This window comes from Aythya ferina (assembly GCF_964211825.1).
Source record: "Aythya ferina genome assembly, chromosome: 4".
NCBI classification, from domain to species: domain Eukaryota; kingdom Metazoa; phylum Chordata; class Aves; order Anseriformes; family Anatidae; genus Aythya; species Aythya ferina.
The window spans coordinates 12033671-12059946 of NC_140300.1; the positions used below are offsets into that span (position 1 = coordinate 12033671).

Sequence of the window (26276 nt, forward strand, 5' to 3'; positions counted from 1 at the left end):
TGCATGCTGGTTTGGTTTGGTTTGTTATTTAAGAAAAATCTTTAGAAATAGGATAGGGAGAGAAATTTGACAGAGCCAGATTTGATCTTTGCCGTTATCTATAATTAATGTTGTTAGAGTTTATTTTTTTTAGCGCACTTATTGATTTGTGAACTCCAAACAGCACAACACAACTGGGTTGCATCCGACATTCTTCTGCGGCAAGATATCACTGGAACCATTACAGGGATCAATTAACACAGCCAGATCAGACCCTTGTGAAACAGGGAATGTGGCTCTGCTAAAAGCCAGCCCACTCAGGACATAAATTTTGCATACTGACAAAAGAAGAGCGGAGTGCTGTGGTTTCTTACCAAATACACCCCACAGAAATAAAAGAAACTCACTGGTTTTGTGAGACATTTTCAGACAAGAAATCAATCAGCATCACATAACCAAAGCAAACTTTAATTCGGGATATGCAGCGAGTCAGAAGGCATAAAAGGTGAGCCTGCAACATTAATGATCTCAGGTGGAAAGGCACAGAACCAACATAAAGACATGGGCTTCCAGGAGCCACCTCTACCAGGACACTAACAGTAAAGGTGATATTTCCATAGATTCCCAACCAACGAAATCTGAGTAGATTTTCATGGGAACAGCAGGAAGGAAGCCTCCTTGCTTTCCAAATCGCTACTGAAATGCACCAAGGAGAAAAGCAACAGGAGTACAGAGGAGTGATATGCACCCAGCCCAGCTTTCCGACTCCTGTTCTTGTGAATGTATTATAATGCTGCAGTCGAGATGGAGAATTTATGCTTTCTAAAATCTCAGCTGAAAGACCCAGAGACATTGAACTACATGAACTGTGAATCTGTGCTCAAAAAATGAAGGAAAAAAGATATCCTTAACAGGATTTAAACCAAGGAATCAACAACCTGAAAGTGTCAAAACTCGCGCTGCCATCCATTTGTGACCCTTGGGGAGTCCTAATAGAGTTTGAGGTCAAAAGGAGTTGAGAGTGCTTTTATTTCCACACAACAGCACAGTTACAGAGTTTCACTTCATTTTAAAACAGGGAACTGCAGTTCTTTAAAGCAAAGGGCTCAGAAAGCTTGCCTTGAACATATGAAGCTTTCGTAGTCCCCTGCCATCCTTCTAGCAGCCCTGCTCTAGCAGAGGCTGAATAGAGCTGTTAAATCAGCGTACGTGTCCATGCGACCTTCAGCGTGGAGTGGTTTTTCCTGCAACCATGAAGTGTCTGCAGTGGTGACAAGTTATTCTCTGAGTAAGCTGGGGTGTGTATATATCACCAGCTGATAGGAGATTTCACGTAGTAATCTCACCCTGCTCAGCGGAGTTAGCGTGACATCTGCTGCTTCATGATATAGAACGGAGTAAAATTGAGTTTTATAATGTAAGTGCTGACAAAAACTGTACGTGAAATACCACTCGTGCAATGAACACAGGGCAAACAGAGCCACCATTATGGGCTCGGTAATATCTCATACACGGTCCTTGATTTTCAGAATTAATTTCACTGGGAAGTGGAATGTTTGACAAGACACGGAGGGGATTTTTAAGAGGGCTATTGGCAGAAGCGACCTCAATTTAACATATCAGCTGAAAGATAGTACCTCTCATCGCATAGCTGCTTCTAAAATCATTCTTCAGTGACAGCGCCAAATAAGAATCGAAGTCCTGGGGCAAAACTACAAACAGCCTCATAACTTTCTGCTTCAAAAGTGAGTCCACAGCGGCAATTAATGCTCTGCCATAGCCAGGGACTTCACGGATGAATAGAAATTCATCAGGACTTGCAAGTAATGCAGAGACAATTTTTCCATTGGACAAAACTAAAAGCTCTTTCAGCTTCAAACCTCCCCAGAAATACTTCTGCGAAGGTCTTTTCCATCCTAAAAGATTCTACAATTCTTCATCTCCGAGGAAGAGGCACCAGTCTTATTTCACAAATAACCCAGCCGAGGCTGAAGGACACGCGTTGCAGAGAGATGCTAAGGCTAAAAAGGTGAATTTTCAAGGACTTCCCGGCAGGGAACTCTCAAGAAGCTCCGTGAAAGCTGTGTACATGGGAGTTTTAAAAATCTGCCGACACTGATTTGCTTAGCATGGCACGTTAGGAGTAAAGTAATAAATGAAACTTGTGGGGACCAGCCCCGTGCCCCTCCCAGTCCTGAAGATGACAGCTTGTGCCTCTTACCATCTTTGCTTCACAACCTAAACATCCCACATTCCCATGTTCTTGGGCTGCTGTATTATCACTGCAGCACGTCTTTCCCAAGACACATTGCTTTCCCAACCTTAACCCCGTCTATAATTTGTGTCACCTCAGGAGCAGGCTGATTTCCAAAGCAGAGTTAACATTTCAGTTATCAGCCTCTCATTTTTTAAATTAATATTTACAATATTCATAAAAAATTCATACTTACTATGGCAATCTGTATTATTCGCATGCTAATGATGAGAGTAAAAGAATTCATTAAAAATAAATAAAAATCAGCAGGCAGAAAAAAAGGAACCATAAACATTTCTAGACACATGATATTTCCAAGGAAGGAGAAAAAAATGAAGCAGCTCTACTAAAAATTCAGATTTTCATGTCAATACAAGGGAGACCAGAACATTAAATGCTGGGGGTGAAATATGAATCTTCTGTTTACAGAGAAATTGCTCAACTGGGGGCTGTGCAGCCTAACAGGGAGACATCTGATAATTTCAAAATAAAGACTAGATGGTAAATCTCAGTTTAGACCTACTTCTGTGCAAATCTTATTCCCCACTATTTCTTTCTGACACACTTGTTTCATTAAAACAGAAGCTTTGGAAAAACTCCCATCATCCTATTTGCTTTTATATTACTCCTTTTTTTTTCTTTTTATAACCACAACAGATTGTGATATTATAATTATCTAAAAAATCAAAGCCTCTCCCCCACTGTGGTTTCCGGATACTCTGTAGGCAATATCAAACCCGAACAGCTCACGGGCACCGACCCTCATTTGTTTCTACGGAGGGCTTCTGCCTCATCAGGTGTGTGGGGGAGAATTGCAGGCTAAGCTACAGGACATGAACCAGCATCCTTTCTCTGAGGCAACACAGGCTTCTCTAATCCACCTGAAAGGCACAGATTTGAGTTACTGTGCCCTTCTATCTGTGCTGCCTACCCTCATACAAGCAGTCGCAGAGGCAAACACAATTTGCCCGCATGGGTGTATTCAGCAGAGGGGAAAAAACCCACCCGAGCATCGTCTGTCCTAAAGAGCAGCACAACAGGAGCAGGTCAGTCCCGTGCCTAGCAGGGGAGCGCCGCTGATATCAGAAAACTAACAATGAGGATAAATTTAGCACTGCTTAATGAAGATGAGAACTGTACTGCAGCTGAAAAATTGTCTGCACCCTCTCTGAGCAGCAGAAAAACATCAGGGGATGCATTCTCGGTATGACTTACATTTATTTGTTTTTATTCTTGATGCCAGTCAGTGTCAAAAACCAGAATACTTTCATAGCAGTAAAAAACAATTACTCCTACACCTCCTACTCCTCCTTAGCTAAAGGAAAGAAAAGATATTAAAACACCACAAATTGCCGTTTTCAATAGAGGATTTTTACCTGCAATGACTTTTTTCCAAATATGAATAAATTTGAGGAAAAGGCTTGCTGTCCTCGCAAACACAATGAGTGAGAGAAAATTTGATTTTATTGATTTTCAGAGGCACTTCCAGAACACAAGCTAACGTATAAGAAGAAAATATTACTGAAATGTTTTCACGGGTATGTTCCTTTTACCTCAGAACTTCAGAAAAGTAATTTAAGATCTTTCTAACTGCTTTATGCTGGCCGGCACTTCTGTGTGCCATATGAGGCAGCAGCATTTCATTATAAACACGATGGGTTTTATTTTCAATATGGCCCAAGCACTGGGTAAACATTTATGATTAAATCAGATAAATCAACCTTATCCTTTTTTAATGAGTAGGAACAAACACACCAACTTCGACGTGACTGAAAAGAGAGAAAAACTAGGACATGAGCCCTGGCACCAACAGAGTTAGAGAGAACAAGAAACATCAAGGATAAGCAGTGAGTACTGTGGCACGTCACAAATGTTGCTGAAGAAGAACCAAGATGGACATAGCCAACTCAGATTTTGCAAACAATTATAAAGTTCTTCCTAAGGACAGAAATCTTTTTCACTCATCCCAAGCATTCAATTTTCCTCCTTATTCATTTAACTAATTATTCAAAGAAGCTGCAGAAGGAGGCTTTTAAGGAGAACCCTGAGCTTTCAAAATATATTTGCTACAACTGACATAAGAAAAGCGATTCAGGTGCCTAAAGGCAGGTATCTCAAAACATTTTAAATGAGACATCAGCATGGGGTTGGTGGAAACACCACAGGACTTCCCAAGACTTGTGCCCTTTCTGGAGCAGCCACCAGAGGGTAGGTGGGATATGTGGGGTGTCTACAGAGGGGCTACACACTCTTGGCACCTGAATTGCTTGTTTTGTGACTGGCATGATGGAAAAAAACAGAAATCTGCTGCCAGCCCTACCAATGGATACAAAAGCTCCACAGCAGCAGTGCTGGTAGAACAAAACAAAGCCTGACACTCAGGTTATGCCTTGACACTTTGGAAGTCAAAACTCTGCTTGGTTTTAATAACATGTCACTGCTTCCAGACTAATACATTGCATGTCAGCTCGGCTCCTCTGCTCCAAATGATCTTTTCTTCCAGAAAGCAGTGAGCTGTATTTCACGTAAATGCAGGAGTTCAAATAAAGGGCACTTACATGGCAATGGGGGAATGCTGCAAACGATGTTCCAGAAAGTCCCTAAACGGACTGAGATCTCACCGTAGAGCACTGAATTTTCTAGAAGGAAACACAATTGATTCTACGGGAATGAGTTTCTCTAAACCACAGATTTATATTTATATATACAGACTTCTCTAAACTAAAAATTCACCAAAACATACAAGGAAAATACATCATAACACGATGAATATCCAACTCCTGGTGTATGCAGGCTGAGAGTGATCAGACTGCCACAAATTTTCTGGAGCTGCAAGAGGAGAACATATGTGAAGACCAAAATATTTATGTGCACACACAGAGATTAGATGCAGGATTTCAGCCGGTGCATTTTAATTTTTCTTTTTTGCTCATAGCTTTCATAAAATTTATTTGGAGTTTAAAATACTGGCATTTCTCTATGTCAGCTTGGTACATGTCATTAATATTAACTAAAGAAAATAGGGGAAGATGCAAATAGAGTCAGGGTGAATTTACAGCTTGTGTAGCATTTACCCCTCTGGGGCCAGCCCTATCTGTTTGGGGTGTATGTGTCTGCCTGGGATGGAGCTCTTTTTTCCCAGCAGCCTGCATGGGGCTGTTTTACCTTTGTAACTAACGCAGTGCTGTTAACACGCCGATGTTTTAGCTGTCACTGAGCAGCAGCAAGGCCTTCCCCATTTTTCATCCTGCCCCCCAGCAGCTAGGGAAAGGACACGGCTGGGACTGCTAGCCCAGGCTGACACGCCAAACACCACGAGCAGCAATAAACCTGGGGGTGTCTTTCCAAGGGAGTCTCTTCGCAGAGACAGACTGGGCATCAGTCTGCTGGGAGGCGGTGATTGCCTTTCCATCACTTGTGGTTTTGGTCTTTCCTTCACTTCCTAAGTTGTGTTTATCTCAGCCCAGGAGTTTTTCTTGGTTTTGCCCTTCTCATTCTCTCCCCGTCCTGCTGCAGGGGAAAGCAAGCAAGCAGCTGGTTGGCGCTTAGTTGCTGGCTAGGGTCAACCCATCACGTTGTGCAAACAGAGCAAGATAAATGTGTGCTGTCTCTCCCATTTAGAGGCTCTGCCTGAAGGGTGACGCTGCCTTAAGCCATCATCTACCTTCCATCAGCACTTTCCACTTACTTAGGGATCTGCAGAGCCCTTAATAAAGGCAGGCAAAATCTGAGAAGCAAAGAGCTGGGTGAATTTGCTCCCACCTGGCAATGTATTCATCCCAAAGCAGGAGCAGCAATAAGGATACTGCCTTTAATGCCCAATTCTTTCCTGTGCTATGCTCTTGCCTGACCTTGCCTGTCGGTGTGCTGGCCGATGATCTCCATGGTAGAGCTGGAGTTTACTGAAATGCTGGCTCTGAAACAAGCACTCGCAATGCAGAGAAGTACAGGGAGTACATTTACAACTCTCTATCTCTAAAGGCTCAAATTCTTGTTAGTTCATCTTTTAATTCAACTGGTATTAACAAGCGTTATTGAAAGACAAGAAGCAACAGTCCGAAACATCTCCTTCTGTTCAAAATAACAGGAAAGCTGTCGAATCTACATGTAGACAGTCAGTGATGTGTCTGCAGAACAGTTTGGAGCTGTCTGACACAAGCTGCCTCAAACACCAGTTGCCTTCCAGAAGTGCAACCCGCTCAGGGCTAATCAGCGTGACTTACTGTGCAGGGGTTTGTGGCAAAGACAGAATCCTTTGCTACTTCCAGGCTTTGTGTGACTCCCACAAAGCTGGCCTAAGTGGCTCTGTCCTACAGAGCACGCATCACTGTAGTAACAGTACAGACAGACCCTTTGGTTTCTGTGCATTACACCGAATTAGGAAGATTAACGCATTAACAGTTCATAATTGCAACAGATTCTTACAAATATTTTTCCTACGTATTTGTCCCATTTTACTTAAAATAACTGCAGGATAACTGCATTTCTCATTTGCCTCAGCTCTTTCAAACTTGCATGCCTCATTCCAAGGAAGGAGTGGATTTTTATAGCTGTAACCCAACAGTAATTTTATTCGTTAAGACTTTGCCAGCCAAGGCACTTGGGAAGCCGTAGAACAGTAATAAACACATATTTTAAAAGACACGATAGAAATATCATTTTAAAAATAGACTTAAAATACTAATTAAGAAAGCAGAAAACTACAGGACAGCACTAGTCAGGAAATAAAATAATTTTAAAAAAGGGTTAAGCTCTTTGAAATAGATGAGGCTGCTTTGTTCAGTACTAAAGATGAAATAGTGGTTCTCCACCTTAATGCTTCAGAAATGAACATGGTGCAGTTGAAGCAAGATGTTAAATCACAAAGGTGGTGTTCTTGACCACAGCTAACAATAAGATCTTCAGTAAGGACAGCCTGAGCACAACCCAAGAATGAGTGAGTGAGCAGAGAGGGAAGCTGCATGGTAAAGAGCTTTTTCCACTCCAAAGAAAGCAGACATGGCAATAGAAAGTGCAGAGAAGGAGGTAAGAGAGGAAGAAGGAGAAAGACCAGAAAAGCCAAAATCAAAGGACCAGCGATAGGTTTTATAGGGAACGAGCAGCAGCTTCTCCAGACAGGTCAGTGCAGAGACAGGCAGTGGGAGCTGGTTGTGGGTGCCGAGGGGAAGACGATGTGCTTGAAGCTGCAGCAGCAGAATTCCACTTAACACACAGATGTACAGATTCCCTTCCTGGTATTTTATTTTATAAACATCTATCACAACAGCATTCGTGGTGCTGAACCATTAATTTTCTGGTTTCTGATTGATTAATAACACATTAACCTGAGGTGATTCATAAATCTGAGGTGACCTTTAGAGCAGCAGTGGAAATACTTTGGGGGACGACTCTTGCAAAGCTTAAAGCAGCCACACGGCTGCTTTCTGAACAAGCTGCAAGTCCTGGGGGTGTCAAACAAGGGTTTTCACTCACTCCTGTCTGTACCTGCCTGGCACAGGTTTTACACTCAAGTAAATTCCAATATACTACAGATAACAAATACAGAGAGTTATATCACAAATACACGTGACAGAACTCAAGAGATTTCAAAGAAAATCTACCACCACCACACCTTAAATTTCACCAGTCTAATGTTGATATGAGCTCTTACAACAGGTTTGAAGTTGTGTGTTCACCGATGCTAGTGGAAAGGAAACAGCATGTGAGCCCTCATTTGGAGACAGGTTTAAATGCAGCTTTGGAAATTGTGGCCTCTGCAAAAAGCACCAAAAGGGCATCTGGTAGATTTTATTTCTGTGGAAATCAGGTATTTGGAAGCTTTTTATTCCCTCCCTACTCCAGCTATTTTTAGCTGAACTTTTTGTCCCTTTTCTGGCAAGACACACCTAGCTAGATCAGGGCTGAAGGCAGAATACCCATGGTCTCCCCAGAGCGTTCACCCCCTCATTAACCATGCAGAGAAACACAATTAAAAGCTTCCTAGAGGAGCAGGATAAAAGCAGACGATAACCTTTTTTAATTTTTGCTTTGTGCTTCATGTCTTCATAGCTCCTCAACAGACTTGCAGAGCAGCAGCAGGAGCATTTCTCCTTTGTTAGGTGGCCCGACGCAGGAGGAGCAGCCTGCCCGTGGCATGAGCTGTGAATTAGAGCGCTGAAACACCGTGCCCAAACAGAGCCCCGTGCACTGGCCCAACCAAGCATGCAGTTCAACCTCTTGTCAGTCATCATAAAAAAAAAATAAACGTAAAAAGCAAGAGAGAAACATTTGCACAAGTCACACTTGAGCAATAAATAGCCAGGCCTCGGGCTCTTACAGCACTACTGGCAGCCTATTTGCCTAGCACCTGGCTTGGCTGTCCTTCACCATGCAGCGTTCCCTTTGACTAATACAAATCACTTGCACACAAGGGCAGCAGGAATGAGCCCACAGCAGCTAATTCATCAAATCTTAAAGAAAAATTAAGAAAGAAAAATGTAGATCTGCATGTCCAAATACCATTCCAATAAGAGCATTTCTGCCTCCGTGCAGAAACAGACACCGACTTCTGCCTTCCTGGCAAAACCTGAATGTAACAGGAGAGGGGAGAGCACAGGCTAACACAGCTGACCTCTTCTTCTGTCAATGTGTTCTGAGAAGCTGAAAGAGAACAATTTATTTTGAAGAAAAATATTAAGAAAATCAATGGCACCACACGAAGAGTCTATGAGAATCACGATTGATTTGAAAACCCTCTTCCCAAAGCTCAGTAATTTTGTCTCAAGGCATAAAGTCACATCAGGATGATAAAAGATTGTTTCAGTACACGTGAACAGCTTGCTTCTGGCTGGTAACTAGTTGCTTACTGAAGAAGACAGACAGACAAAGCTTGATTGACAGAGCTTTTCCATTTCTATATTGCCAGGAATGTTACAAGACATATACGAGTGTCCCTGATAACGAGGGCTAAAAGAACAACCCGTAATAGATAGCCATTTGCAAATCCTTGGGATACCAGATGACTTACGCTCGAATATTACAATAAATTTCCTGTGAAATTGTTGCACGCTGCTTTGGGGTAGGATCTCTTCTGCGTCCTCCTAGGAACAGAATTTTTGTTATTCTAAATTGCTCTAATTAGCTCTCCTCAGAGCCCCGTGGCTATAGCTATTAGATTTCCAACACAGCGACAGCCTTCTCCAGGCAACAAGATAGTTACAAAATGTACCTTTCAAATTAGTTAGCAAAAAGCTCTGTGAACTCGGAGGGTACTCTGTAACCAGAATGAGATGGATGATTCTGTATTTTCAGCCTACGGAGAAACTCAGCAGAAAGTAGGTAATACACATGCTCTCTTGGGAGAGATTTCTTTAAATGTCTGCACTAAAACTTATGAATTTTGAACATACAGATTAATTATTTTCGTAGTGCTCTCATTAAAAGGAAGGACAGCTACACCCTTCCCACCCCACCCGTGTCTACATGGGACTTAGAGTTTCTGGATTCGAGTCATGATTTAATCTTCATTGTCCTGTCTGAAATGTTTCCAGGGCATAGCTGATCTTCACGGAGATTATTTATTTTTTATTACTATTCTGCACGCAAGAATCTGTCCTTAACTTTACACTAGAGATCTTCCTGGGACAGCCTATAGGATACTACAGGTAAGTGTTCTTTTCTGAGATCTTTCCTAAAGGGCACAGGTATGAATAACAAGTTTGTTTTTGCCACTGAATAGTTCAGTAACCATCTAACAGCTAAATTAACATTTTTAAATTTGATTTCGCTATTTCCTGATAACCGGCTTGAAAGGTCACTGCTAGAATATTTACAAAGAGATTTTTTTCATTCCACTTGCTCCCACCGTCGTTCAATATTTGGCTCTGATTAGGCTGACATATAACATATCAGATCGTGGAGGATATGATACCCTTTTGCGTTAGCCTCAAAACATTAATAATGAAATTCATATTTGCAATACAAGGGTAATGACATTCTGTTTACGGGTTGCATATCAGTAGATAATGCCTTAGCATTAGGAGACAGGACTGGTACTTGTTTTCATAGAAATAGAAATGCCTTAGTTTTTCATTTAATTTTTTGAGCACAAATCTCGCATTGATGGCATTTTTCATCTCAAAAGACTACAAGTCTCTCTCCTACACGGGTAAAGTTGATTACAGAAAAAGAGCCTTAGCATTCCTTTGACATTTTGCATTTCCAAAATATCACAGAAATTCCCTTGTGCAGTCTGACCAACTTTCTTGCAAGGTATTGAAAGTTTACTGCCCTTGATTTGTAGTCGTGTGGAAATTAGGTTAAGTAACTGCACAAGGCTACAAAGTGAATCACTAGAAGAACCAGGAATTACCTCCAGACTACCTGGTTCACACAAATCTGGGGTAGGAGTCACTTCTAGCCCCACCAAGCCGAAAGCAACAACTGCCTAATCTTAATGTTTTAAAATTCAGGATAAGCATTACTTATCATCAGATAATACTCAAAACCAGCATTTATGGAAAGAGTAAAGGACCATGTGATATAGAGATGACTACTCTGGAACAAAACGATGCTTGTTATCCACCATCTGGGACTGCCAACCACGTCAAGCAACAGATGCTGAATACTAATTAGTAGAGTATTAAAAAAAAAATTAAAAAAAAAAAAATTAAAAAACAACACAACCCACTAGGTGGCACTACAATTAAAACAAAACAGACTACAACGGTGTAAATCCGAACAAAGCAGGAAAAAGTCTTTTTTTCGGTACTTACAGCCACCATCAGTCACGATGCAAACAAGCTCTGGGTGATCATGCATGCTCTTGTTTTGTGCTGCTCATGCTCCTCAGTCTTGACCCAAAATTCACTTTCACTGTAGATTACCTTGAAAATTTGCTTACAAAAGGCCTATGAACTATCATTTTGGGTAAATGGCTCCTAATACAGGAATTAACTCATTTCAGTCTTGAACCCAATATATTTTACTCAACTATTAATAAGACATACAGACAATGGGCTCTTTCCACCCTTTTTTTTATCAATTCTGCCATTTACTGATCAAGCACAACTCCCAGAGATGGTAGGCAGCTGAGAACAAAGAAAGGCTGGCACAGGAAGCCACATGCTAAGGGTTTCAGGGAAATCCAACAGAAAATGAAGATAAGACAGGCAGACTAGTTCTCTAGGTGTTGTAAGGAACCAGTAATCTTTCCAGGAAACAGTTTTAGAAACTTCAGACCTAAAGGCCCACTTACCTTTTCTGTCTCGTTTCTTCACAGCTTTCTGTGGGTAACCTTCTTTATGGTTATTCCCATCTTTCAGCTTGCTCTCTCAAATCTACTGCACAGCATTATCGGCATCTTCAACAGATTTCCTCAACTGCATCTTTATTATGAGGATGAAGCTTGGGATTTGTTGCATATCTACTTGCCAGACAGCAGGAGGCAGACACCAACAGCACTTAAGATTGGTCCGGCACTGATGGTTGGACCAGATGATCGTGGAGGTCTTTTCCAACCGTAATGCTTCTATGACGATTCTAAAGCCACACCAGCCCATGGTATACATGCTCTTCCTCTGCTTTGTCCTGTATAGGCAAGCTGTTGGGCTGCATCAGTGTCACATCTCAAAACAATGACCATCAGACTACTGACCATCAGAATTAAACTATTTGCTTAATTCTGCTCTCAGAGATGCTGCCTGTTGTCACCCAGGAGTGTTAATGGTGTGCTTCTGGCTCTTCCAAACTGTCCCTCAGGAGCAGAAATGCACCACAAGGTAACTGTAAGTGACAACAAGTCTCTGGAATATAACAATTGCAGTGATAAAAGGCCACTGGCCCCGTTACATCATTTATCCTCCTTACTGCAGAGGCCATGACGTGGCACATCATAGATGAGCAAACCGTCCCAAATAAAGGCTGTGCTGAAAACTTAGCCACATTTTAACTTAGCAAGGTGCTAGATTTTGCAGGATTATCATGTAGCAAGCTAGAATTTCTTCTGCAGCTTCTTTTTAATAATACTTTAATCATACTCTTGAATGTATCATTTACGAACTTGCATTATGGTATCTGCATCTTCGTTATCCTTCAGACTGATTTTGGAAAGTGCAGAAATGCCTGCAGAAATCAGGTGAACAGCTGGTGTTCAGGCACCTGTGAGTCATCTAGCTCTCACTTTAGGACCATGCAATACTTGTGTGTGGCTTTTTTCCTCTTCAAAATGATGATCACAAAACAACTGACAGGACTGATGAGGTTAAGAAGCCATTGGGGTATCAACAAGGTGGATTTCTGTGGCCTCCAGTTACACAGGGCACTGGTAGAAATGAGCAGCACAAGCAGGCAGCCGTGTTTAACAGTGTTAACAACATTACCCTTTTTGACCAAAAAAATCAAATTTTAGATGGTGTTTGTTGTCCAAACAGCGTGTTACAGACCAGTTACAGTGGATGTGTATACATGTATATGATGACAAGCTCCAAGTGGAAGTTTGAAAACCAACCACAGCCAGCTGCAGTAAGGAAAAAGGTCTTTTCCCACAGCCCAGCGCCCCAAGCAGGTATTTATTACTCGTAACGAGGGCAGTTCCAGAAGCTGAGCCTCAGCCCCCTGTCAGTCCCAGCTCCCACAGGGCAGGCTCAGGTACACAGACCGCACCACCTGCGGCTACCCAATCTCCTCGTTCTCAGCCTAACCAGCTCCGACAGGAGACCCCTTCCTGACCTCGGCCAGCTGTCTCTCCTGTCACTTACAGCCCCGCAGCAGGGTGAGGACAGCCCTGCCCGCCCGCCGCAGAGCCGCCCCCTCCTGTCCGCCCCCGCCTCCCTCCCCACACAAAATGGCCGCCGCCTCCCGCCTCCCACCACAGGCTGCCCGGAAGAGCTGCAAGTCCCGCCCCCTGCCCTCCCTCCCTCCCGCTCCTTATGGCCTGACGCCCTCATCCCCCCCGCGGATTGGCTGTTGGCCGCGTCCCTCACGGCCCCTCAGCTCGCTGATTGGCGGTGGCCGGGCAAGGCAGGAGCCATGGCGGCGGTGGCGGCCCGGGGCGCGTTGCGCTCGCGCTCCCCGCTGCTGGGCTGGGCGCTGAGGTGAGGGAGCGGGGCCGGGGCCGCGATCGGGGCCGAGCCGGGACGGCGGGGCCAGGCCGGGCTCCCCCAGCCCCGGGCCGGGTTAAACGAGGCTGGGAAGCGACAGCGAGCCCTGAGCCAGCGCCCCGGGGCCGGCCTGGCGTGTGGGATACGGTGGGGAGGGGAAAAATCCCGAAACCTGTGGGGAGCGGGGCGGCGGCGGAACGGGCCGCAGGGCAACGCCACAGGACAGGAGTCGGCGTGTAGGTGCGGGCCATAACGTGGGGGCCACGGGGGGGTCGGTTTGTGAGGAGAAATGCCCCGCTGGTGAGGTGAAATGTCCAAAAAGCGCTGATCTCTTACAAAAAAAGGCGCCCTATTAACGTTATTCTCCTCTTTCTTTGCCCCAGGACGTCTCCGCGACTGCTCTGTGTGGCGACGCAGCAGAAAAACCCCGGGCAGAATGTGGAGGAGGAGCAGAGCCAGAGCCCCGGCGAGCAGAAGGCCGAAGCCAGCCCCGCCGAGAAGATGTTGGGCGAGGAGAAGGCCAGGCTGGAGGAGCAGCTGAAAGAAGTCACCGTGAGTGCCCTGTGGCGGTTGCTTTGCCGCCCTCCCAAACTGCACGCCTCACATCTTGGTGACAGGTTCTCGGTGCTGTCTGCACGCGGTAACGTGACTGCGGTGCAGCTGATGTAATGAAGGTGTAATTCAGTGAGTTCCTTAAACGTAAGCTTAGATACGCTGCGAGACTTTACGTGCAGCCCTTCCTGGTCCAAAATGACTGTGGGCAGTTTCATGTTGATTTCTGGATATAACTGGACCTCCGCTAGGCTGGAAATTTGCTACTGGGTTTCACTGATTTCATTACACTGAGATTTTTGTTCGGTGGAAAAATAATTTTTGGAAGTTCATTTAAGGGCTAGAATGCTTTTGAGGTGTGTATTCCGCTAGCCTTTCTGAAAACAGCTGCTGACTTTTCCAAAGGTTAAAGTTAATGATTCTTAGTTTTTGTATAATACTGTACTTATTACATGCTTTTGAAGTGAGAGTTTCAACCCATCTCTTCTAGAAATATCGTTAAACACAAGACTAGCGTGTCATGTTCCTTCTCTCTGGCCTAAAGCATCTTGCATTCGAGCTCGTGCATGACTTAGCAGAGAGTGAAGAATGCCCTGAGAGGTGGCAGATGTGGATTAAATAAAGGCATTGCTTTTCTGGATGAGTGCTTTGTGTAAAATGTCTTTCTAGAGCATGTGGGACTTAAAGAGGTAGTCCAGAAGCTTCTGTGGAAGCAGTGCCTATACATCATAAGTGGACTGAGATTCCTTTCTGCTGCCCTTACCAAAACATCCTTTGACATCCTCATGACAGAGACATCCTTTAATGCTTCTGTTGACAGTATTTGCTATTGGCTACCTAAGGTGTCTCTTCAGTCAACTTGTTGACTGTTTTTAATCAGTTTTGTAATTCTTCACATGCACGTGAAAGTCAAGCTTCCTGAGTGTGAAAGCCCAGTGGAGTTCTGGTTTAGATCATGGAGCACCCAACCTCAAATGTCAAAGCTTATAGAATTTAGTTATAAATACATTTACTGCATGGACATCTTGCTAGGAACACACCTAAGCTAAACCTGATAAACAGAGTTAGGGTTTGTAGTTTGTAAGGTTTCAAAAACTTGGAGGACACCCTGTGGTACGTATGGAAAGGGAAGAGATGGTTTTAAAGTAATACTTGGGTTGAATCTTGTTTGCTACAGTGTCAGAATACCTTACAGCTTATGAAGGCTTTCTGTGAACACCTACCAGAAAAAACAGAAGTCTTCAATTCAGAAAATTTCATGTATTAATACTTCATAGCATTAAATTTTTTTCCAGCTAAGCTGTTAACAAACACTGAGTCTGGAAGTCTTACTTTCTCTCCCTCACTTCTGTCTGCACTGACATGAAGCAAACATTTACCTTTGTAAGAGGGATGCTGTGATAATTGCCATATTGTCTTCAGATTACTCTTTAGACAGAGGATTTAGGCAATGTAACTGTTTTCAAAAAAAGAGTTGTTTTGTACTGACTTTTCAGTTTTGAATCATTGTCAACTACTCGACCGCTTGGAATGAAACCTCTTCTCTAACTTGTTTTTCTTCTTCAGGACAAGTACAAGCGCGCCTTGGCAGATGCAGAAAATGTGAGGCAAAGAAGCCAGAAACTAGTAGAAGAGGCAAAGTTATACGGTCAGTGGAGGCTCTTTTTGTGTATAAGACATAGCAATAACAAGATAAAGTGCAAAGCCTGAACAATTGAGTTGACTGTCCAGAAATTTTGACAAGTTCTACTTTACAGTTATTCTGGACACTGGGTTTAAAACAGATGTATTTGAGGGACAGAGGTTTAAATGGTTCCTTGTTTTGTATCAGAATTGTAATCATCTTACTCTAGACAAGGGCAGAACTGAGCAAGCTGTAGTCAACAATTTGAATTTTTCTTTAAATTTGACGTGATTTCCTACCCGTATTGCATTGACACATTTTTCTTTAATAAGGTTTGTAGCCTGACATTTGCCTTTTTCACGTGCTTGGTCTCAAAACAGAGTGCAAAAAAAAAAAAACAACCAAGAGCATGGAATACTAGCTTGCTTTTTTCTTTTCCCATGTTTTGTTGTTATTGTTGTGCTTGTTTGTTTGTTTTACCTTTTATATTTGAATAACATTCCTGTTCTGCTGAAGGCCACAGCTTTCAGATACAGGTAGTACACTGCTAGGAATCTCCAATTGCTGGTTTTGCAGCATGCTAGAAATGTACCTTTCTTCGAGAGCTGCTGACATCTGAGAGAGCTTTTTGACGTTCCAAAACAATTTCTGTTTTACAGAGCTGTGCAAAAACTGTAGAAGAGTGCTATGTCATCTCAGTGTTTGACTGTCACCCAACTTGAAAAATTAGTTACCCTCCTTTGCCAGCTGTATAGTTTTATTCTGAATGCAAAAGTTTCAATTTCTGCATACAGGATTTTTAGTTAATGTGCATGTTTAAAAAAAAAAAATCACTCAGTTGCATGGCATTGTACAATTTTTATGGGTGTTTGAATGCTTCATCCTGAAATTCTTTCTCAGTAAGCGCTGTTTCACTGATGTGCTGTGTATTGCAGAAGGGCCTTGAGTCATAGCTGAGCCCAGAGATGCTATCATAGAAATAAATATTCAAATACAACTTCTCATGAAAAGTAAATTAAAGATAATCTGCGTGATTATAAGTTTCATCATTCATACAGGATTGCTCTTTCTGTTAGGGAAGAGAAACTCTTGAGACTTGCGTAAATCCACAGAGATGCAGTCATAGATACCTAGAGAGATCATTTAAACAAACAACAAAACAAGAAACTTCTTGAAGAGTCTGGTTAGGTTTGATCCAGATCACTAGGCAACTTGTTAATAGGTGCTTTAGACACTTAAGCCCTAACCATAGTTTCAGGCTAAACTTAAAGTTTTGATTCATGTGTTAATATTTTTGGAACTAACTGGATGCTTTTAGTTACAGCTCTCTAAAGAGTTGTGCAGTTATTAAAGTGACTTTTTCCTGAGAACTAGTTGATCCCTGTAGATCTTGCAAGGTGCTTCTGTAGTTCGTTTTGTTTAAACCAAAGACTTGTTCTCTGGTAATGCTGCAATTCCTTCTTGGTAAGGGGTGGGGAGGAAGAATTAAAAAGGCTGAGTGATAAAAACACTAAATGATCAAGGCTACCAGAATGCAGTGTACTTTGTCATTGTCTTACCTCTGTATAGAAATGTTATTCAACTAAGTTGTGTTGGTCTTTCGTGATTGCTTGAGACAATTTACCTGAAGGGAGATTAATCCGGATTCCTCTAGAGTGAGCCAGAGATCACCTTCAGGACATAGGCTGCTGTTAGTTTAGGAATTATTCGCTCCTTGTGAAGCTCAGCTTCTGACTTGCCGTAAAAGTGGCTTGTAGTGGGAGGGAAGAGATGGGAGTTCCTTTACTGAAGAATGCCTGTTCAACTCTTCAGAGCCCTCATCAGTCTGACTACAAGCTTTTTCTTCTGCAGATATTTTTAGTGCATCAGATTAAAGGGGAGGAGTAGGGCAATGTAATGCTTTGGACTTGAGGTGAATCCCACAATGGAAGAGACAAAAGATACGTTCCTTAACACGAGGGATGCCTCGAAGCCATCTGAAGGTTTTGGTAACTTCTGTTAATATTAATTAACAGCTAACTGTTAAAGTCAGCTCACCAGCTTCAGCTCTTCGAAGTATGAGTTGAGATACTTTCTACTTATAACTAGAAGTGGGGTGTGAATTTTATTGCATCTGTAATAGTTCTGTGTCATCAGGCAAAACCAGGAAGGACTTCTTAATCCCAAATGTTTACTATGTTACGCCTTCTCAAAAACCTAAAAGGTTACAGGTTAGTGCGTAGTGTTTGGTTTGTGCTTACTTGGTTTTGTTGTTTGGTTTTCTAATGCTTGCTTCCCTCACCAGACTAATCCCATTTCTGCCCCTTCTGTTTCTTTTTAGGGATTCAGAGCTTCTGTAAGGACTTACTAGAAGTTGCAGACATTTTGGAGAAAGCAACAGAAAGTGTTCCAAAAGAAGAAATTAAGGATGAAAATCCTCACCTGAAGAGCTTGTATGAGGGTCTTGTCATGACAGAAGTACAGATTCAGAAAGTGTTCAAAAAACACGGCCTGCTCAGACTGAATCCTGTCGGAGCCAAGTTCGATCCCTACGAACACGAGGCGCTGTTCCACGCTCCCATGGAGGGGAAGGAGCCGGGCACTATCGCACTAGTATCCAAGATTGGCTATAAGCTGCACGGGCGTACGCTGCGGCCGGCCTTGGTGGGTGTTGTGAAAGACGCTTAGCTGCTTAATCAGAGAATTGACAATGCCATACAATTATTAAACAGCTGGATGGTTTTTCTCTTACATCATGCTGTCCTTATTCCCCTGTCCCACAAGAGGTTTCAATGAATCTGTTGAGGTCTCCCAGTCAAAGTGAAGCAAACAATGAATTTCTGTTGCTTAGTGGCCTTCAACATGGGTGTTCTTTAAGCTCTCTTTGAATAATATTTACTACAGCCGTGACTTCTGACAGTGTGTTACACTGAAAGGAAGTAAATGCTCACAAGAACCTTTTTATCACCGCATAGATTGAAAGTCCACACAATGATTCAAAGAGTTCCTTTTGTTTTTTAGAACCTAACATTGCAGAAGCAGGTGAGGTAAAACAGAAGACCAGTTCTCTGCAAGTATCCATCAGCTTTTGCATGCTGATGGATATGTTTTTTTGTTTTTTTTAAGTATGCCTATTCAGAAATAGTCTCAACATCTGAAACTGAAACCTTTGTGACTTCTGACCTGTAAATAAAAGGCAGGGGAGAGCAGACATGCTTCGTAACTGTTCCACCCTATTAGTTCTCCAGTAAAGTTGACTCACGAAAACCATCTAATACTTGTATGGCATTGAAGAACCAATGGAACTTATCCTATCTCTGGATTTTTAATTTAATATTGTATAAATTGGTTTAAACAATTTTGATAGTCCTGTAACTTCCAAGCTCTACAATCAGTTTGTTATGCAAACTGTAGGTAAAACCCTGCTGAAATATACCTATATAGAATACCTATAGAAGTGAATAGCCGAGAGTTTGGTACCTACTATATTTTAGAATTACATAAATAATTGCATGTAAGTGGCTCAAACACAAATGTGAATGGTTTCATCTCCATTTCTTTCATTTATTCATCTTGGGTCTTAGGCTGCAAAAGAACTTTGCCCACATGCAGCTCTTGTCACATTTAATTCCACCTGCTGCTCCCAGTTGTGCAGAATCAGCCTAAAATACAATACAGTGATTAACAGAGCGCTTTGTTCTGCATCTGTCTGCTCACCTGGATCGGAGTGGATGGGACTTGGCAAATCACAGAGCTGACAAAGTGTCCGTCCTCTTAGAGCTTCAAAGCCCAGGTGTTTAACACACAAGACAAACACCAAAGTTATGCACCTTATCTAGGACCTGGTAAACAAACAGTAAGTACTTCTGAATTTTTCACCTTCATTTCTGGCTGTCTCGGATTAAGGAGCTTCTTAGTTTAAAGGCTCTAGTATTTTTTTTATTTTTTTAAATTCAGGTGCAGAGTTGCCAACAGTTCACTGAACACTACACCTATTCATAGTGAGAAGTGATTATTTAAGATTTTTTCCAATGCTGGTTTGCCTCATGAGAACCAGACAGGCAACTAGGAACAGCCAAAGTGCATATGGCTGTTTTGGGGTTAATCACGCTTGGGAATTCACTTAGTCTTTCTCAACTAACAAAATCAATGCTTTGACTGGATAGGGGAGGGAGAATAATTTTTGGTGACTGTGAAGACAGCTTGAGCGTTAACTTCTTAAACTAATCAAGAACAGAGATGAAAAGGCAAGGATTGAGTATAAAACTACAGGAGAAAGGGATTCCATACAGCTGAAGTGAATTTGGTAGTAACTTCCTCCCAGCTGTGGCTGTGTGAAGTGGGATGGAGGATCGAGGCTGGAACCTGTGTTCAGCTGTGACATGCCCTTAAGGGACCAGCATTAACTTCTGTACCTTTTTAAAAGCAAACAAAACCCACTCTTACCTAAACTAAATTTAACTTCATCAGTGCAGATTCTTCCAGCAGGACAACTAAGGCAGAGGACCAGGTTCTTCCCCAGCAAATCAAGATCTTGTCAATGAGCTCCAGCACCTCATAGTGTCTTTTTTTGCCTACGTTACTTAAGTCAAGGTATAGTTGAACACAACTTACTGGTAAAGGTTCAGCACAAGACTCAAACTCGTATCTTTAATAGCAGCTGAGCTGACTTGTTCCTTTCCCTCAGCCTGCCCCTTCCGAGAGGCTGTCAATAAGGAGAACCTTTAGCAAGAGAGACCACGGCTGTACAGCAGTGTACAGGTTGGAGGCACGGAAGGAACCAAAGCCCAGGTGGCTCTGAAGCTTAAGCATAAGAGCAGTTCACAAAGCTGCCAGTGCCTTTGGCTCAGCTGACTGAGCAAGATCATTTCTCTGCCCACCACCATTTAGCTAAAAGCGTCGCTATTTACAACTGGGAGTTTTAGTGATTTTCATCATTGCAATACAAGCTACATTGCCATGAAATCAATGATGGAAAGAAATTTTAATACAAGTTTATTTACCAATATACAATGCAAAAACCTAGTAAAATGCTGAGTGCGCACAACATCAGTTAGGTTTTACATGATTTCAGCACAGGCATTTGTGTGTCTGGCACAGCGACACCAGTACACCACTCAAATGAGTGCAACATTCCCTTTAAGGAAGCAGCTGATGAACTTAAAGTGCTCACCAGGTGCCTTCCTTCACAGTATTTTAATTCATCATCGCTTAAGAGCAACCGGGGCACATGCAAAAAACATTTTGCAAGAAAGAATAGGAAACCAAAAGGCTAAGGAAGTCAGTTACAGTCGCAAAGAAATTTGATGCAGCCACCACACAAGAGAATAATGGCAGAGTGCTTAGGTTGTGTGATTAACGAGGCTGTTTGTGGTCCAAGACTGGTGCAAACCCACTTGTGGAGTTCTTAGTGCTTGCTGGGACCGGGCAGGACATAGGGCAGGAGGTCTGCATCCAGCACGCTGCCTAACGAGCCCTTTGGGCTGGGTCGCACACAGAGCACGGAGGTTACTGCTCCTTTATTAGTGAGCAAATAGTGCTGTAAAGCATCACTGGACTGATGGAAGTAAGTGACCAGCAGCCAAACAATTACTGCTGCCTCGACCAGTAGCAGAGGACTGCTGTTCTGAACAGCTGATGGACTGGCACTTCTTCATAGCCTTACATCGATGCTGTTAGGCAGGTACTAGCATTAGGAAATTTTTTAGTCAGGAAAATAGTCAAGAGGTAAGCATATCAAACACCTTTTCATTAGCCACATGAAGCCTGGAGTATTTGTACACTACAGGAAAGGCTTCCTGATAAACACAAGAGACAAGCTGAAGAGCGTTTGCCGTGGTTGTTCTCAGCCCCTTCACCACACAAGAGAAGCAGCAGAGCTCGAGTCAATTGCTGGATTAAGATAACTGCATCTCAACTGAAGAAAACAAAACAGCAGCTCATAACGAAGGAATGCTTAGGCTAAATCGGTTCCACGTGAAAATATGGAACAGCAGCATCCTCTAGTGCAAGTCACCTTTAAAATTAAAAGCACAGCTGACACTGAGACGTTGCTTCTAGGGAAGCCCTTTCCAAGGGAGCAGCATTTGCTAAAGCAAACATTTACCACCTTGAATTTGCTTGCAAGTATAAAATAAATATTGATATCCATATTTCATACATTAAAAATACTTTTATTTTACATTCATTTTGATGTTCAATAAGTTACGTCTAGCACCAAAGAAACATTTTGGAGGGGCTGAGGAATTAAGCAAAGTGTAAGCACAGAATTAATTTCTACAGCATTTAAATGACTCATTGGTGCCTAGGTTTTTTGTTTTTTAAGTTATTGTTCAGATTGGCATCAGGCTATTGCTTCAGTTAGACTTAGGTGTGCCGAAGCACTATAGAAATATAAAAGTTATATTTGAGAAAAAAAAAATCAGAAGACCCACAATTCTTTTAAGCTCCCAGCCACACAGAGCTGAGGCTCCTGACCACCACCAGTGTTACGGCAGCTGGGAAACGGGGTGCGGGAAGAACCACATTGCATAACTACAGTCCTAGAAAGGATTCCTTCCTTTCCACGGGAGTAGGCCAGAGGAAATCCTGGTTTACACCTTCTGAACTTGGCTTGTGTGCTCTTTGTACGCGCGTGTTGGTGAAGCTGCTCGGCACGCGCAGGCAGTTACACCCCTGCCACGGGTCTGCCTCAGGGAGCCCACAGGTGAGCCAAACAAGAAGTGACATCAGAGAGGACATAGCCCTTTCCTTTTCCAAGGGACAGAATATCACAAGCTCAAAAGAAAAAGGCACTAGAGTTTGGTTTTGTGTTTCTCCTTGGAAATGCTGGCTTTGTATCTGTACCCTCTGTTCTGAACCGCCTGCTAATGCTGCCTTCACGCTGCTGGCTCTGCTAACTGAAGACCCCTTCTGGTCAGCGCGCCTCTGGCAAGGTACAGCATTAATACTGGTTCTAAGGTTTCACGATATCCTCACTGACTACAGCCCAAGGTAGCCACACAAGATTGCATTTCCAGTGTGTGCATTTGTTCTGAACTCTGTCAGGTTCCATTTTTTGGCACATTGCACTCCAGAAGAGCTGCCCAGCTGGCCTCTCCGTCACCGCTTCCTGCTCTGGACAGCATCAACTTGTGTGTGTTTTGTTTTTTTTTTTAATTATTCATTTGGGTAAATGCCAGCACAGGACCTTAAGAATGAAGTGAGGCTAAGAATCCTTTCCTAGTTGTCCCTCAACATCGCTCCTTTACTCAGCACATATTGCTGACATACTGCTGCGGCTCAGGTGGTGCCGCCCTGCGCTCTGCTACGCTGCAAGTTCGCGCCTGCTGCCGGCACCCGGCTCGCTCTGCAGCCCTCTGACAGCTCACAGCACCCTGCCGAGCGCACCGCTACCTCTGCAGCACGCTGACACCACCGCTCTGCCAGCTGCACATTGACAGTTTTAACCTCAGCACGTTTAGCCCAGTGCATTTCACAGTGTGTGCAACGAGATGCATGGAATGGCTCGAGTTACACTTCTGTGCTTCAGGAGCACAGCAGCTGTGTGTTTTGATCTAAATCACTTAGTTTTGTTTCTAAAAACCAATCTCGGGGGGTCACTAGGAGCTTGAGAAGGTAGCTCCTGACCAAAGCCAGGAGGCAGCTACGCATCCTCAGCCCACCTGTGCTCAGAAACCCCAGGCACCAAAGGAGGAGGCTCCCCCAGCAGGAGCTAACAGTGATTTTTGCTGCCCGAGGATCCCAAAAGCTGTGAGCCAGTTACCTGCATGCTCACCTGCACCGCCTTTCTGGCCAGAACCCAACACTTTGCAGCGGCGCTGACCCCAGAGCAGAGCACCACCACAGCTGCCTCGCACTCCTGCAGCTTTGCCACGTAGCACTGAAGCTTTCCGTGGGGTGTTTCAGCAACAATTCATGCCAAACCTACAGCCAGAGCAGCTGGGCGCAAAGGCAGCTCTCCCGCAACCCTTCCCACAGCACAAGCACCCGAAGGCACCTCACCTACCGCCGTCCTTCCTTCCCGCCCCCCAGCACGGCTCATCCCTGCCCTATTCCCTGCAGAGCCTCTCGCCCCCCGTCCCACCACCCCGGTGTAGTTACTAAGGAGAACACTCTGACAGCTTCGCAGCGGTCACACAGATCCCTGCTCACCGTGCCTGAGAGCCTAGGACTTTCCTAAGTTCCGCTTTGCCAGCATTATGCCAAAAACAACGGGGAGAAAACCATTTCGTTTGCTGGAAACCATCTCCCACCTTCAAAAAAAATAAGAAAGCAAGGACTACACTGACACTCGTTTGTCCAACAGTAACAGGTCTACCCTGGGACCATCGGACTTGAGCGAGCTCCCATGGAAGAGATCTGTTCTAACGATGTACCCAAAGCAAAGCACTCTAACGAGTAACGAAATCTAACTGAGAAGTGTCACGAGTAAGCATTTCTCATGATCCAAAGCAAAAGTCTACTTCAACAATGGACCATGAACATTATGGATTTTTTTGCCTTTTTTTTTTTTTTTTTTTTTGCCTGTTTTGAATGAGAAAATTTCTGTATCTTTGGGGAGGGCAGGAAAAAAATAACGGAGTCCTTGAGGCTGCAACGGGGCCTCTGACGCGATTTCTTGGAAGAGTTTCATGAAGCATCTCGGGATATCCAACCACTTTCTGTTAGAAAGTTTAAAATCCTTTTCTTCAGTACCTTATCTAAGTAACTGGGAAGGCGGCTCTTTGAAGGGATTCCTTGTCTTTTTTGAAGATGGTCTTTAATGATGATGGTTTTCACAGTCACGTAACGTGCAGGACTCAAGTTTAGAGAGCTGCAGAGCACTTTTTCCCTGTCCGATAAGAGTTCAAAGCCAGGCAGGTTTTCAATGGCAGCAAATTCACCTTCTTTACCGTCTTCCTTCCCCCTCTTGGAACTGGCTATGTTTTTGTTCTCCTTCCTCTTTTCCCGTTTGTGCCTGGCTGCCTCGTACTCTGCCGACTCCTCCATTTTGGTGATTCCATTGCGGCGATACCGCTGCAGTTCCCGAATCTTCGCTCGAAGTATTCTCTCCTTGTGCATGTTCTCAAAGAAGTCCTCAAACTCCTTACAGGACATAAACTGGTACAGGGGCCTCAGCTTCAGCCTCAGCTCCTTCTCTTCTTTTGTGATCTTTCGTTTGGGCGTTTTCTCCTTGTCCTTTTTATCCTTCCCCAGGAAGGCGGGCACCAAGTTATAGTCTCGTGCAATGTTCTTCCGCCGCTGCCTCTCCTTGAGTTTCCTCACGTACATGTCTACGTGGGCTCGTTTGAGCTCTATTTCCACGTCGTCGTCGTCATAGTTCACCGAGAGGCCGCTGATCAGAGTCTCGGCATCCTGATCGTACTCGATCTCGTAGTCGTCCCGAAGCGGCATGTAGCCCAGCTGCTGCTGCTCGGCCACCGAAATATCCAGCGGCGGGAGCGGCGTGGTCAAGCTCGGAGAAAGCGGGCCACCGCTCGGGCACGTGTGGTCCGTCACCCGGTTGGGGATGGTGTCGGGGATGCAGGCCTTGCCCAGGTTGCCGTGGATGTACATGCTGACGTAGTGTTCCATCACCTCCTGCGGCGTGCGGGAGGCTCCCACGTGCGCAGCCATGTCCTCCTGCAGGGAGACGAGGAGGAGCAGTGATGTGATACCTGTTACACCCCAGGTATAACACGCACTCCTTCTTCCCCCTCCCTCAAAAACCAACCCTCAATACCCTAACTGTTGTGGCAGTACTGAAATGAGACACGCTGCCACGTGTTTAGGTCCAGGAAAGCGTTTACAAGTGCACAAGGGCACGCAAGCCACGACACAAGCACCAGGAATGTGCGAGGCCACAACGAACATCAGCACGGGAAGCTGCCTCGGGTCTGCCTCTGGTTAGAGGAGCACTGCCCGGGCACTGGATCCGTGTGGTAACTGCTGGGCATCCGCTGCTCTCCTGGGAAGTCGCCTTGCTGCCACCGTGCAGTGCCTGCAAGGTCCCAGTGAGTGCTGAGCCCACTGCCTCGTTGGGGGCTGTTCGTTTATAGCGCGCCCAGAGTACTTTCAAAGCAATATAGAAATAAGAAACATGGCATTTTTCTAAGTAGTTTGTTATTACATGAGCCAGTTATCATAGCCCTTAAGAGTTTCAAGAAGCGTCACAGAATCACGAAGTTACGGAATGGTGAAGGTTGGAAACACCCTCCAGGACCACCTGGTCCACCCCCAGCACCACCGTGTCCCCAGGCACCACATCCAACCCCTCCCCGAACACCCCCCGGGCCGGTGCCCCCCCACCCCCCGCACAACCCACCCAGCGCCCACCCACCCGCTCCCTCCGAGGCCGCCCCCTCTGCCCGTTACCCGCCCCCAGCCACCCCCTGAGGCGGGCGCGGGGCCGAGCGCGGCCTGCCCGGGGCCGGCCGTGCCCTTACCCAGTTGCCGAAGCCGAACTGCTCGATGGCGTCCAGCAGCAGCTGCTCCTCGCGGCTGCTCCAGCCGCCCTCCGCCTCGGCGCCCCACAGCGTGAAGCGGCCGCCGTCCACCAGCTGGTAGCCGTGCCATCGCCGGTGCGGCCCGATCTCGGCGCCGGCGGCGAAGCACTCGGGGCACAGCTCGATGTCGGCGCACTCGGTGCAGCGGAAGCGCAGGGAGCTCACCTCGGCCAGGCAGTACACGCAGTACTTCTTGCCCAGCTCCGCCATCTTACCCCCCCCCTCCCCCCCGCCTTCCTCCTCCTCCTCCTCCTCCTCCTCCTCTTCCCCCCGCCCAGCCGCGCGCGCGCCTCGCCCCGCCCGCCTTCCTCCCCCCCCCCTCC

General features: G+C 44.7%; 2 protein-coding genes across 2 annotated transcripts; one reads left to right on the plus strand and one right to left on the minus strand.

Moving 5' to 3' along the window:
* Positions 1 to 13084: 13084 nt before the first annotated feature.
* GRPEL1 (GrpE like 1, mitochondrial) lies at positions 13085 to 19155 on the plus strand. Its single transcript, XM_084517090.1, has 4 exons — positions 13085 to 13305; positions 13695 to 13863; positions 15430 to 15511; positions 17808 to 19155. The coding sequence occupies exons 1-4, from the start codon at positions 13241 to 13243 to the stop codon at positions 18152 to 18154; spliced, it is 663 nt and encodes a 220-aa protein (XP_084373216.1). The 5' UTR covers positions 13085 to 13240; the 3' UTR covers positions 18155 to 19155.
* A 2468-nt stretch (positions 19156 to 21623) lies between these two features.
* TADA2B (transcriptional adaptor 2B) lies at positions 21624 to 26195 on the minus strand. The gene is made up of 2 exons (XM_084517089.1): positions 25894 to 26195; positions 21624 to 25090 (listed from the first exon to the last, which is right to left on the minus strand). The coding sequence occupies exons 1-2, from the start codon at positions 26161 to 26163 to the stop codon at positions 24098 to 24100; spliced, it is 1263 nt and encodes a 420-aa protein (XP_084373215.1). The 5' UTR covers positions 26164 to 26195; the 3' UTR covers positions 21624 to 24097.
* Between the last annotated feature and the right edge of the window lie 81 nt (positions 26196 to 26276).

Coding starts and splice junctions, on each gene's coding strand:
- GRPEL1 (XM_084517090.1), top strand. CDS start 13,241: ATGGCGGCGGTGGCGGCCCGGGGCGCGTTGCGCTCGCGCTCCCCGCTG. Junction 13,864..15,429: donor AGCAGCTGAAAGAAGTCACC/GTGAGTGCCCTG, acceptor TTTCTTCTTCAG/GACAAGTACAAGCGCGCCTT. Junction 15,512..17,807: donor AGAAGAGGCAAAGTTATACG/GTCAGTGGAGGC, acceptor GTTTCTTTTTAG/GGATTCAGAGCTTCTGTAAG.
- TADA2B (XM_084517089.1), bottom strand. CDS start 26,163: ATGGCGGAGCTGGGCAAGAAGTACTGCGTGTACTGCCTGGCCGAGGTG. Junction 25,091..25,893: donor AGTTCGGCTTCGGCAACTGG/GTAAGGGCACGG, acceptor GTCTCCCTGCAG/GAGGACATGGCTGCGCACGT.